We start from the raw sequence: 12,304 nt of genomic DNA, 5'->3' as shown, positions 1-12,304 counted from the left end.
GGCAGAACAACATTAACGTTCAGCCACGAGATCAAACAATCACGCATAATTGTAAAACATATCACGCAATGCAAACTTCACATCCATTGCTTACTTCGGGTGTTCGCAGTGCCGGATTTAGACCTGTGGAGGCCCATGGGCAGCCTCTTTGTGGAGGCCCCCCTCATTATAACTACCCAAGAGGGTGGGGTGGCGAGTGAAGCGAGCCTAAACATCTGGGAGTTCCAGGGGACGCTGTAAGCCCCCCGGGAAAATTTTGAAATTTGAACACTTCTTTGGAGAATTTTGAAGCCATATGCAGTTATATTGAGGAAATTAGAACATTGAGAAATTTTTAATTAACTGTATATTTATTGATAGTGTACAAATTCCCAACACACACACAAAAGTGATACATGACTGGAGTCATTCATGTGGTTTCAGGTCGACCAGCCCTGATATAGCTACTACAGCACATGTCAAAAATTTTCAAGAGACTTCACAGAAAAGAATATATTATTAGTTATTACAGAGAGATGATTCTTTGCATTATTAATCAGATAAACCTCTACTCAAATAATGGTTCTGTCCATGAATGCTTGTATAGGCTTCTTTAAGTCCAAGGTCAGATAGATTCAGAATAAGTATTAACTCAACTATAAATAAAATTGAAGTTTTGCATCCAATAGTAAAACAAATAAACAATTTAATGAATTTGATAAAATTATAACAAAACTATGACCATGTTGGAAAAAACAAGAATTTTAATAAAAATAACTGCCATCAACCATGGATAATGGATTTATTGACCATAAACATTAATCAATTGCAAAATAGAAAATAAACATTACCTTTATTTACAGACCAGGCACTTTAAGTGACCTGGCCGCTGCAAAGTTTTTGATCAACTTTTCGAAGTCAATCTCTCTGAGGATGTCATATTCGATACTCATCAAAGCCAGGTGGCTGAGCCTATCATGACACATTGTAGTATGAAGTCTGTTTTTAATAAACTTCATTTTACTGAAAAAAAGTTCTCCAGAACAATTTGTGACCTTGAGCACCAAGTACATCCGGAGCATTATTTCAACATTTGGAAATGTATCTACAACTTTCTTGTCTATCAACAGCTTGTAAAGGTAATGTGCCCTCCCTTTCTCATCATCTTCGTCTTCAAGAAATTGAGTGAAGAATGCTGTAAACTGCACAAGTTCAACTCCAAGTGTTTGATCCAAATCATTTTTGTACTCAGCAACCAATTTTGCTGCAGCTGCTTCAATTTCGTCACAATTCATTGACTCCAGTTTAGACAAGAACCCGAAAAGTGAACTGGTTTCCTCATAGGCCTTTAACTGTTGATCCAGTGAACTCAGGAACTGATCAATTGCTGGAAGGAAATTCTGAACCAGAAATTTTTCTGACTGTGAGAGGGCTGCTTCTTCTGATCGTCCATAATCCAAGGGATTGAGTCGTACATTACGTTGACGCTTGCGAGTCTGTAAATAATCCCTAGTTTCTGACATTTCCCTTCCCTTCTTCTCATAAACATGGAAGCAATCTCTTTTTTCTCGTACAAAACATTCCAAGGACTTCAGCATTGCTACTGCTGTGTTCAAATCGAGTTTAGGATCTTGCAATGCATGGCTTGTTGCATCAACTCTGCCAAGAATGTCATGCCAAAACACAGCATAAATAGCAGTCTCTAACTTGCACATCTTATCATGGAGACCATTGGCTTCAAAACATGTTTTGCTCGTCTCATTTTCATCTCTAGCTATTTTAGCAAGTGCTTGTAATATGTGAAGGCCCCTGGGCAGCTGCCCACTTTGCCCACTCCTGAATCCGGCCCTGGATGTTCGTGTAATAACTGCCTCGACAGGCGCAGGGGAGTCATTGACACAGCAGCAATTAGTTACGGAATCACTCTCTGAAACTCCACCTAGTGGCTCAAATGACATTTCGAATGAAAGTGGCCAGAACTGGATTCTAACGCCTGCTGTGTTAACTGGTGTACAATGGTTACATAGCCAGGAGCTAACTAGAGTCACAGTACGTTTGCCAAATATGAGTGAAGGAACATATGTTGTGGGTCTGAGTGAAAGTTCACGAGTGAAAGGTTTGTCACCTTAAGCACTGTTAGAATAGGTAGTCTCACAGATGTCCTCATTCTCAATAGAACTGGGGGACCCATAACCTTAAGAAAGGGATGTTGTTTAGGTAATTTCCTTGTTTATGACAAAGCAGTTGTCGAAGAGCCATTAGAATTACCAATAGGTAGTGTAACACAGGGTAAATCGGACGAAAAATCACATATTGTTAATAATGTAGGGTTGATAGCGCCACACGTGAAAGTAGTCGATCATCCTCGAGGCTAAGGTGATCTTTTAGAATTACTCGCCGAATTCAAGGAAATCATAGCATTACCTGGAGAACCCCTAGGTAAAAAAAGTTGACAAATCATTATATTCCACTCAAACCGGAAGCTAACCCAATCGACATCCCAGCATATAGGCTACCCCACAGCAGAAGAGTGGTAGTCCAGCAGGTAGTACAAGACATGGTGGACCAAAAGGTGATCCAACCTTCCTCATCACCATGGAACTCACCTTTATTTTTAGTTCCCAAGAAAGATGGAGGATGGAGACCAGTCATAGATTTTCGACGAGTCAAGCAGGTAACTGTACCAGACAGGTTCCCAATGCCTGTCCTAACTAACTTACTACAGTCACTAGGAAAAGACAACGTAGTCTTCAGCAACTTAGATTTACTTAGAGGGTACTGGCAAATTCCCTTACATGAGGATTCCCGCAAAATAACTGCGCTAAGCACACCTATGGGACATTTTTAATTCTTAAGAATGCCATTTGGTCTAAGAAATGTGTCGCTAACATTCCAAAGAATCATAAACACCTTGTTTGCTGGAATGATAGGTAACACAGTCTATGCCTATCTAGATAATCTTATCATAGTAAGCAAAGATTTACAAAGTCATCTAAAGAAGCTACGAGAAGTTTTCACAAAGCTACATCTAGCTGGATTGAAAGTGAAACTTTCCAAATGTGAATTTCTCAAATCCGGAATCCAATTTCTTGGTCACGTAGTGGTTGGCAATGGTATACACACAATAGATTGCAAGGTAAAGGCAGTGAAACAATTCCCTTGTCCCAAGAATGTAGATCAACTTCGTAGTTTCCTAGGATTATCAGGATACTACCGTTCTTTCATTGAAGGTTATGCCAAGTTAGCATCACCACTCACTAAACTCCTCAAAAAGGATGTGGAGTTTACATGGAATAAGGAACAAGAGGACAGTTTTAATGCCCTCAAGAGCGCCTTAACGAAAGCTCCAGTGTTATCCTTTCCGGACTACACAAAACCATTTACCATGTGTACTGATGGCTCGGGCCTAGGTTTAGGGGTGGTGCTCATGCAAACTGATTATCGAGGAAAATGGCAGGTAGTAGCATATGCCAGTCGCACCCTCAACGATGCAGAAACACGTTATTCAGCTACTCACTTAGAAGCATTAGCTGTAGTGTGGGCTCTCAAGCATTTTCGGGATCTCATTTTGCGATATCCGATCACAGTCCACACAGATCATGTTGCCGTGACAGAACTATTTAATGGGAAGAATTTATCAGGGCGTTTAGTGCGCTGGTATCTAACCATACAGGAGTTAGCACCGGACTTCAAGTATTTGCCGGGCCGTGCGAACGTGGTAGCTGATTCGCTATCTAGACACATAGCTCCTGTCACGCCACTACCTACGTTCACCCTGTCACAGTTAAGGCCGGAACAGTTACAGGATCCACTATGGTCCAAGGTTATATATACCTTAGAATCGGGAGATGAGGTAAATTTGCCAAACCTACCTCTATCACTCTCACAGTTTGAGCTGTGGCATGAAAAACTGTATCGCTCAGTGGAAACACAACAAGAGTCAATCTCTCAAATTGTTATTCCTACATCACTAAAGGAAAAAATTTTCACCCTCTTCCATGATGCACCCAAAGCTGGGCATCCAGGGCGAGATAGATGTCTAACAAAAATTAGACAAAAATATTATTGGAAATCTATGATGATCGCCATCGAGCATCACATTGCTAAATGTTTATCTTGTGCAAAACACAAGGGAACAACAATGGATCCCGCTCCAATCTTAGAATACCCGACGCCGGAACGTCCATGGGATACAGTTACGATCGATTTATTGCAACTACCAAAAAGCCATCAAGGCTCTTGTTACGCATTTGTCTGCGTTGACCAGTACGAATCAGTGGCTCATGCACTAGTCACTCATCTAATCTGTCCTTTCTCTACACCTTGGGTGATATTCTCGTATAACGGGGCAGAATTTAAGAATCAACTCTTAGCTGCTATATGTCAACAATATGAAATTACACAAACTTTCACAACCTCATACCATCCATCTTCAAATGGGTTGGTCGAGCGTGCGAATAAAAAAATTCTTGAGATTCTCCAACATGTGGTGAATCCAATGCATAGTTCGTGGGAGGACTGGCTTCCACAGGTTGCAGCATCCATCAATGGATATATAAATAGCCTTACAGGCAAATCGCCATAGTACATAATTTACGGTACCGATAAATGCTTACAGTCAGTTCTGCTATCACGCGATAGTTGTGTTCTTGTAAAACATCGTGTTATAGAAATTCGCGTAATAGAAATAACAGGGCTTATGGAGAAAATAGGGTTAGGTGCAGATTACTCAAAATAAAAAAAAATTTAGTAGTTAGCCTAACACAAAGGATAGCACAGTTTAAATAAATGTTACATTCATATCTAATAATGAAATCATACAGTAAATGTAACACTTTCCCTTGAAAAAATATGAATATAACTTGATGGGGGAGAAGGGAGATTTTGAGGTTGATAACATCGAGCTTCTCTTCAAGTGTTATAGCCTTTCTTTTACGATCATCACCGGGAATGCGATCACCAGAATGCTTCTTGGAGATATTCTTGTTTACCATATTCACAGTTAATACCACAAAATTGGAGAAATAGTAAGCAAAAATCGCGTTACAGCAAACAAGCGTTCGCGTTATACAAATATCGTTCTTCTATTCATAAATTGCGTTAAGAGCCAATTCGCGTTGTCAAAACACGCGTTATAGCAGAACTCACTGTACCATATGATTTACTAACAGGAATTCCAAAACCTGTGTACAACATGGATGACTATGCCAAGAAACAAATCAATCTTTTCACGAGCATCCAGGGAAAAGTACGAAAACACTTAACAGCCTCACGTGCTGAAATGATCTGCAAGCAACATAAAAAAGCTAAGCCTATAAAATTAGAAATAGGAGACAAAGTGATGATAAAAGCGCCGGAACGCATATCAAAACTCTCGCCTAAATTCACAGGTCCGTACGTGATTAGAGCGAAAAAACACGTTAACAAATTCCAAGTCGTTGAGCCAACGTCAAATGTTACAGATATAGTACATGTTGATAGGATGAAAAAAGTCAGCAGAGACTAAGTAGGGACTCCAAATGTCTGTCAAGTACATCCTACTTCAACTACAACAGTTGCTCAACCAAATATAACGATAGATAATACATATCGTCAAAAACTACGATCAGCAATCACTAAACGTTAATTATCCTCGCCTATTTCAGACATGGCTTGGATATCACTAATACTGTTGGTCTGGAGCGTGGTGACAACAGCCGCCTCCTCAGCAGAAGTCGTCAAACCCGGAGCCTTAGTTGCCCCACTAGGCAAAGTATTAATAGTACAAGACGTTGTCACTATCAAAGACGAGCTCCGTGACTTAAAGCGCATGCCAGTGCATCTGAGGTCGGTAGCTGTCCCCATTGAAACAGCTATACAAACCTTACAAGATCTCGAACAACAATCTGCATTCTCTACAACAATCCGTCAGACCATCTCTGTTCAACACGACCGTATGAACAGTTTACTCAAATGAGTAAGGCATTTCGAGGGAAAGCTCCCAGTATCTCCTAAAGACATCGGGAAAAATGTACATTCTCAGCGACGTCAAAAACGTGGTCTGATTAATTTTGTAGGTTTAATAAGTAACACCTTGTTTGGTACGGCAACCGCCGAAGATGTGGCCAACTCGGAAATAAAATGAGTGCAGTTTCAGATGCGGTTAGGAAAAAAAATAGGGCCATTGCACAGTCCTACAAGGCAATAAAAACTCTGACTTCTCACATGAATGATATTGTTGAACGAACTAATAAACTAACACAAATGGTCGAGGGGTTCATTCGGTCAGAATCTACACTGGAATGACAACTCTGCTTATCTGAATACATGCATGCTGCTGAGGCCTCTGTACAATCTTTCATAGAAACCAGTAATAGGCTCATTGCTGATCTTGTAAATGCAGGGTTAGGACGTGTTGACGCACAGTTGTTGCCGGTTCATCAACTAATTGCAACGTTGCATATACAGTATCTGAAACGAATTATCATCTGACTCCTATCTTTCCGGAGCATGAAGTGGAATATTATTATCCCTTATTAGAATCAACATTAACACATGCAAATACTAATACACATTTCACTAAAATCACAAAAAAAAAAATTTAATGCATGGCATTTGGAACCATTTCCACTAAAAGCAAATGAGGGAATATTAATTCTGAACAAACAAACTGAACTGAAGTCCTAAATCATTATAAATCAACATATTTGCATCTGCATATTTGTCCGACGTATGCTTTCGCATTCACTCTGTTACAAACTAATGCCTATACAGCTCTACAACAATGTGTATGCACTCCAATACCACATAGGTTAGTGTTTACCGCACATGTTAATAATGTGCAATATTTCTTTTTCCCGAATAAAACCAGTGTGATACTTATATGTCAGGGTATAGGCAAACATTTAATGGTAGAAGGTTATCATATTGCACCAGACTACAGTATTGTCTCGATTTCCGCGGATTTAGTTTACGCGTTTGGTCATTTCCACGGCACCTTGCCAGACCGACAATTTTTATTTACACGGTTCATTCCATCATTTACGCAGGAAGCGGCACGGGCAGGGTGCGCACAAGATCGCCCAGTCAACAAAACATTACCGAGTTCTTCACCCACCATCCACCATAGCCAGCCCAAATCAGTGATAGTGAGGATATGGACTTTGAGGGGTTTGACAAAGAGGCCCTGCAAGCCTCTGTGGTGGATTGATACAAATGATACAGGTGAGGGCCAATAATCTGCCTCTGTTTCGGAACCAACCTCCCATCCCCGTGTGCCCAGCCATCTTTTCTACTAAAGTAAGTGTTAAAAAACCTAATATTATTGATATTTTTCTTAAATATTAATTGTGTGTGCATACCATCATAAAATTAAGATGTTATTTTTACTACAACGTATGTACCTGTATTGTGTCTAGTGAAGTATAATTTGTTTAGTATTTACTTGAGATTTTTGTGTTTAGCTATAAAATTCATAGAAATTACCCGGCCAGAATATAATTTACATTGCTGGAATTCTTATAAGATAGTGATTAATTTGAATATAAACAAGCTAAAATTTGCATTAGACATACCAATATATATATGCAGTATAGTCTGGATTTACGTGGTTTTTGTTTAGGCGTTTGGTCATTTACGCGGTTGCCTTGCCAGAATGAAATGTTTTAATTACGCGGTAAATTTGGTCATTTATGCAGCGAGGTCCAGAAGCGCCGCACCATTTTTTACTCACGTGGTCCGTTCTTGACCATACGCAGGAAGCGGCGCGGTGAGTGGTGCGCATTAGGCCGCTCTTATGTTATCGCTGACGTCATATGACGTATTGGACTGTGATTGGGCCACTCATCCCTACCACCCACGCATTCCCTCCGCCGCTAGCTGTGATTCGTCTAATGTAAGATGACGTGCCCTGCCACCAGAAGGTAGAAGTCGCTGACCTAGGCGGGCCTGTCTCATTGTTCTCAGTCGGCGTATACAGTTCTCTCTTGTGCCCGCTATTCCCCTCACAATGGCTTCTGATGGACCCCCACCACCCGAGAAAAACCTTGAATTACCTGGACCAAGCCATGATAATGTGAAGGAAATCATCGAGTTGGGGGAGAAAATTAAGCTCATCCTTGACAACGACCCAGACAAGCATCGGTATGAAGTGTCTAATAACCTTCTGTCGAAAGTTATTGAGCTGTATATCCAGATCTATCTCGACAACATCAATGCTAGTCGTCAACGTAGTATTGAGTACTTCCTCGCCCGCAACCCACCACAACCACAGCCAACCCAAGTCAGTGACAGTGAGGATATGGACTTTGAGGGGTTTGTCTGGGAGGCCCTGCAAACCTCTGCGAGTAGTGAAAGTGATTCACCGTAGGGCAACTAATCTGCCCTCTTCCTCGGAACCAGCCGCCATCCACGTGTGCTGACCCAGCTTTTCTACTAACGTAAGTGTTAAAAACCTAATATTATTGATATTTCTCTTAATTATTAATTGTGTGTGCATACCATCATAAAATTAAGATGTTATTGTTACTACAACGTACGTACGTATTGTGTCTGGTGAAGTTTAAGTTGTTTATTTACTTGAGATATTTGTTTTTAGCTCATAAAATTCATAGAAATTACCCAGCCAGAATATAATTTACATTGCTGGAATTCTTATAAGATAGTGATTAATTTGAATAACAAGCTAAAATTTGCATTAGACAAAATTTTTAGATCTAATTTAAGAAATTTATTAGAGAGTAAAAATGTTATCTTTTGTGCAAAATATATGACGTTTATACTCATATTATTCACTGTTTTGCAAGAAATCCAGCAATGTAAATTATATTCTCATAACTATAGTCTGAGGTATTATTTATTACTAAACCTGTAAGCCTAGTCCTTTTCCCCAAACATTTCTCGGAAAGGTGGGTGGGGGTGGGGGCTAGGTAGGTAGGGAGGGAGGGAGCCAACGAGCGTGGGAAGAGGGGGGAGTGGGAGGTGAGGCATTTTGATTGACAGATAGTGTTTGGTGAAGTATAATTTGTTTATTTACTTGAGATATTTGTTTTTAGCTCATAAAATTCATAGAAATTACCAGGCCAGAATATAATTTACACTGCTGGAATTCTTATAAGATGGTGATTAATTTGAATATAAACAAGCTAAAATTTGCATTGGACATACAAATTTTAGATATAATTTAAGAATTTTATTAGAGAGAGCAAAAATTTTATCTTTTGTGCAAAATATATGACGTTTATATTCAAATTATTCACTGTCTTGCAAGGAATCCAGCAATGTAAATTATATTCTCCTAACTATAGTCTGAGGTATTATATATTACTAAACCTGTAAGCCTAGTCCTTTTCCCCAAACATTTCTCGGGAAGGTGGGGGATGGGGAGGGAGGGAGCCAGCGAGCGTGGGAAGAGGGGGGGGGGGCAGGAGTTGAGTCCATTATTTGAACGGACATGAATGGGTGACTGCATTTCTCTTAAATATTAATTAGGGTTATTTAGGAACATGAAAACAACTGAAGTTCGGAAGACTAATTAAGAGCGTGAAAATGTTGAATTGTCTAACCCCGGATGTTATTGGAAAATGTGTTTGGGCATTTTCACTTTAAAATATTAATTTTGGAGAGTTCTATGAGAATGGGTAAAATACACAAAATTAATTCAATAATATTATTTACCCTAAGGCTCAACAAAATATGAAACTGCTTTCCAAATATCTGTACTTATTTTGTCAGTGGCAGTGCGGTAAATCTTCTTCAATTATATGTACAGTTTACCAAAACTACACACAGAAATTTCCTAGCAAATGGTTAGATGTTTCAGGAAATTTGATATTAACTTTTAAAAGTGTGAAGATAGTCTATGGCTGAAATATTTGAGGAAAAAATAAAAGTACCCATCCTTCAGGAAATACAGTGGTCCCTCGGTTAACGAGCACAATCCATTCTAGTAGGTTTCTCGTTAACCGAAAAAGTTGTTAACCGAAACCTTTGTTTCAATGGGTTTTTGGGTAATTGGTTCCAGCTCACCGAAAATTGCCTAAATTCAACAAAAAAGTTAGAAAAGTACACTTACTTTGAGGTGTGTATGTAGAAGGCTCCTGGTTGATGATGATGATGATGGGAATTAGAATGGGGGTGGAGGAGAAGGGAGAAGAGAAGGCATTGGGGTGGAAGAGAAGTCACTCCATGGCACCATTTCACCCATAAAATTTTAGTTCTCTTGGTGTAATTCAAAATTATTTTCTTTAAATCAACACTGCACTGCATTATATATTGTCAATATGTAAAATAAATTTCAAAATGACCAATAATTTGCTTACAAACACAGAAAAAAAGAGTTTAGTTGAAGAGAGTCTCAAGCAAGATGTTACCTCCACTGAAAAGACAGAGAGACTGGCGCCTGTTTAGTGTGTTGACACGCTGGATGGCGGGCATAAAACTAATTTCCTTACCTTCAATTATGTTCAATAATTGTTAAAATGACTAAAAAATTTAATATTAAACTTTAAAAATTATTGAATAGTATAAACTTCTTGATATTTAATAAAATGGCAAGGAATATAAACCCTTGAATAGATTACTGTATTGGCGGACTAATACTACAGCCGGTGGACCGCCAAATGCAAGTGAAAACATGTTGAGGTCGGCTAGTAAGAAACTCTTTAATCGAGGGATTGCTCGTTAACCGAAGTTAAGAATCTTATGGAAGGTAACTCGTTAACCGAGGGACCACTGTAATTAAATACAAATTAGGTATTGCACCGATAGGTAAAATACATTGTATAATTGCTGTGACTTGAATTAGAATTACTCACCTCAGAGCCAGCCTGCTTGACTTCGTGTGCCCTGACTACATGGGTAAGGCAATGTTTTTCGAGGAAGTTCTTGAAGGCAATTTCATTGAACACATTTGCAGTTTTCCTCTTCTCATTGTAAGCAAAGCCTCCAAAAATTTTGAGCTCCATTTGTACGCCATCAGTCATCTCCTTAGTCCTAGGGACAAATTAAAGATTTAAAAACGGTGAATGTATCGGTGATAATACAGTACTGGACTGTAGTTGTGTGTACAGGTAAACCTTGAGATAATATACTGTATCCCGAGATGTGATATTCTGCTTTAACAATGGTTATAAATGAAGACCATCTGGCTATATAGGATCAAAACAACTCGCTTTAACGATGATCTCGAATAACCACAAATATTCATTGGTTGGATATTTTTCCCTCTATTGCCAACAATGGGTTGTTTATACTCAAATTAATCACCGTCTTGTAAGGACTCTAGCAATGTAAGTTATATTTTTCTAAGTCAAGTCAGTGACATTTTATAAGGAAATTTTTTTTAATCCAATGCATGACACATCTCTACCTTCACTTGTAAGCCTACCCACGCCACACCACATGGTTAACCCACGAACTACAGCCCTGTACAGTACTGTATTTGGTTCTTTGTCGATCGTAACACTACCTCTGACATCCAACCCATGGATCAAGGTGCTATTGCAGCTTTTATAGCTAACATTTACATACGACCATCACTCAGGCTGTTGCTGCTACTGAAGGTGAGAAAACGCTCAGAGAGTTTTAGAAGGACTACAACATTTTGAAATGTATACAGAACATTATTGCAGCATGGGATGAGGTTACAGGACAGTGCATGAATGGAATATGGAAGAAAGTGCTGAAAAGATATGCAAACAGTTTCAGAGGATTTAATGAAGATGAAGTAATTCCTGAGATTAGTAACAAGATAGTGGAGTTGGGTAAACAACTTGAGTTAGAAATTAATAATGAAGATGTTGAACAGTTGGTGGAAAGTGTAGCAGAAGAGCTAAGTAACAAGGATCTTATCGAACTGGAAGCACAGAAAAATGCAGAGAAAGAAGAGAGTCTAAATGTAGAAGAAGAACCTGCACCCCCAAAATTTTTCAATGAAGCAAATGGCAGAGGCATTTGCTACAATTAATAAGGGGATGCAAATGTTTGACGGAATGGATCAAAATGTTGAGCGTTTTGCCAAAGTTGACAAAATGGTCCAAGATGCACTTGTTTGCAACAGGGAGATTTATAATGAAAAGAAAAAGCAAACTGTGCAGTCTAAATTGGACATCTATTTTTAAAAGTCCCCCATTGCTGTCTCCTCACGCCACACCAGTGCTGCCTCTTTACTCCCTGAAGATGATCCAATACTTTCAACCAGCAAGTTTCCCCTGTACATAAACCTGTCTGAAGAAAGTGACATTGATGACCCACCCAGCCCTGTCTCCTCCTCTGCTTCATGCAATTAATATAGTCTCCATGTATACCTGTAAATAAAAAATTATGGGGGCCCCATGTGCATTCGGCT

General features: G+C 39.3%; 1 protein-coding gene across 1 annotated transcript; it reads right to left on the bottom strand.

Moving 5' to 3' along the window:
* Nucleotides 1–836: 836 nt before the first annotated feature.
* Nucleotides 837–1,694, bottom strand: LOC121854650. Its single transcript, XM_042349342.1, has one exon. The coding sequence runs from the start codon at nt 1,692–1,694 to the stop codon at nt 837–839; it is 858 nt and encodes a 285-aa protein (XP_042205276.1).
* Nucleotides 1,695–12,304: the final 10,610 nt, after the last annotated feature.

Source organism: Homarus americanus, unplaced genomic scaffold (genome assembly GCF_018991925.1).
Source record: "Homarus americanus isolate GMGI-L3 unplaced genomic scaffold, GMGI_Hamer_2.0 scaffold29030, whole genome shotgun sequence".
NCBI lineage: Eukaryota > Metazoa > Arthropoda > Malacostraca > Decapoda > Nephropidae > Homarus > Homarus americanus.
Note: the sequence above shows the minus strand (reverse complement) of the source record. Positions and strands in the feature narration are given on the sequence as shown.

What these genes read in the sequence shown, in the direction of transcription:
- LOC121854650 (XM_042349342.1), bottom strand. Translation starts at nt 1,694, where the DNA reads ATGTGCAAGTTAGAGACTGCTATTTATGCTGTGTTTTGGCATGACATT.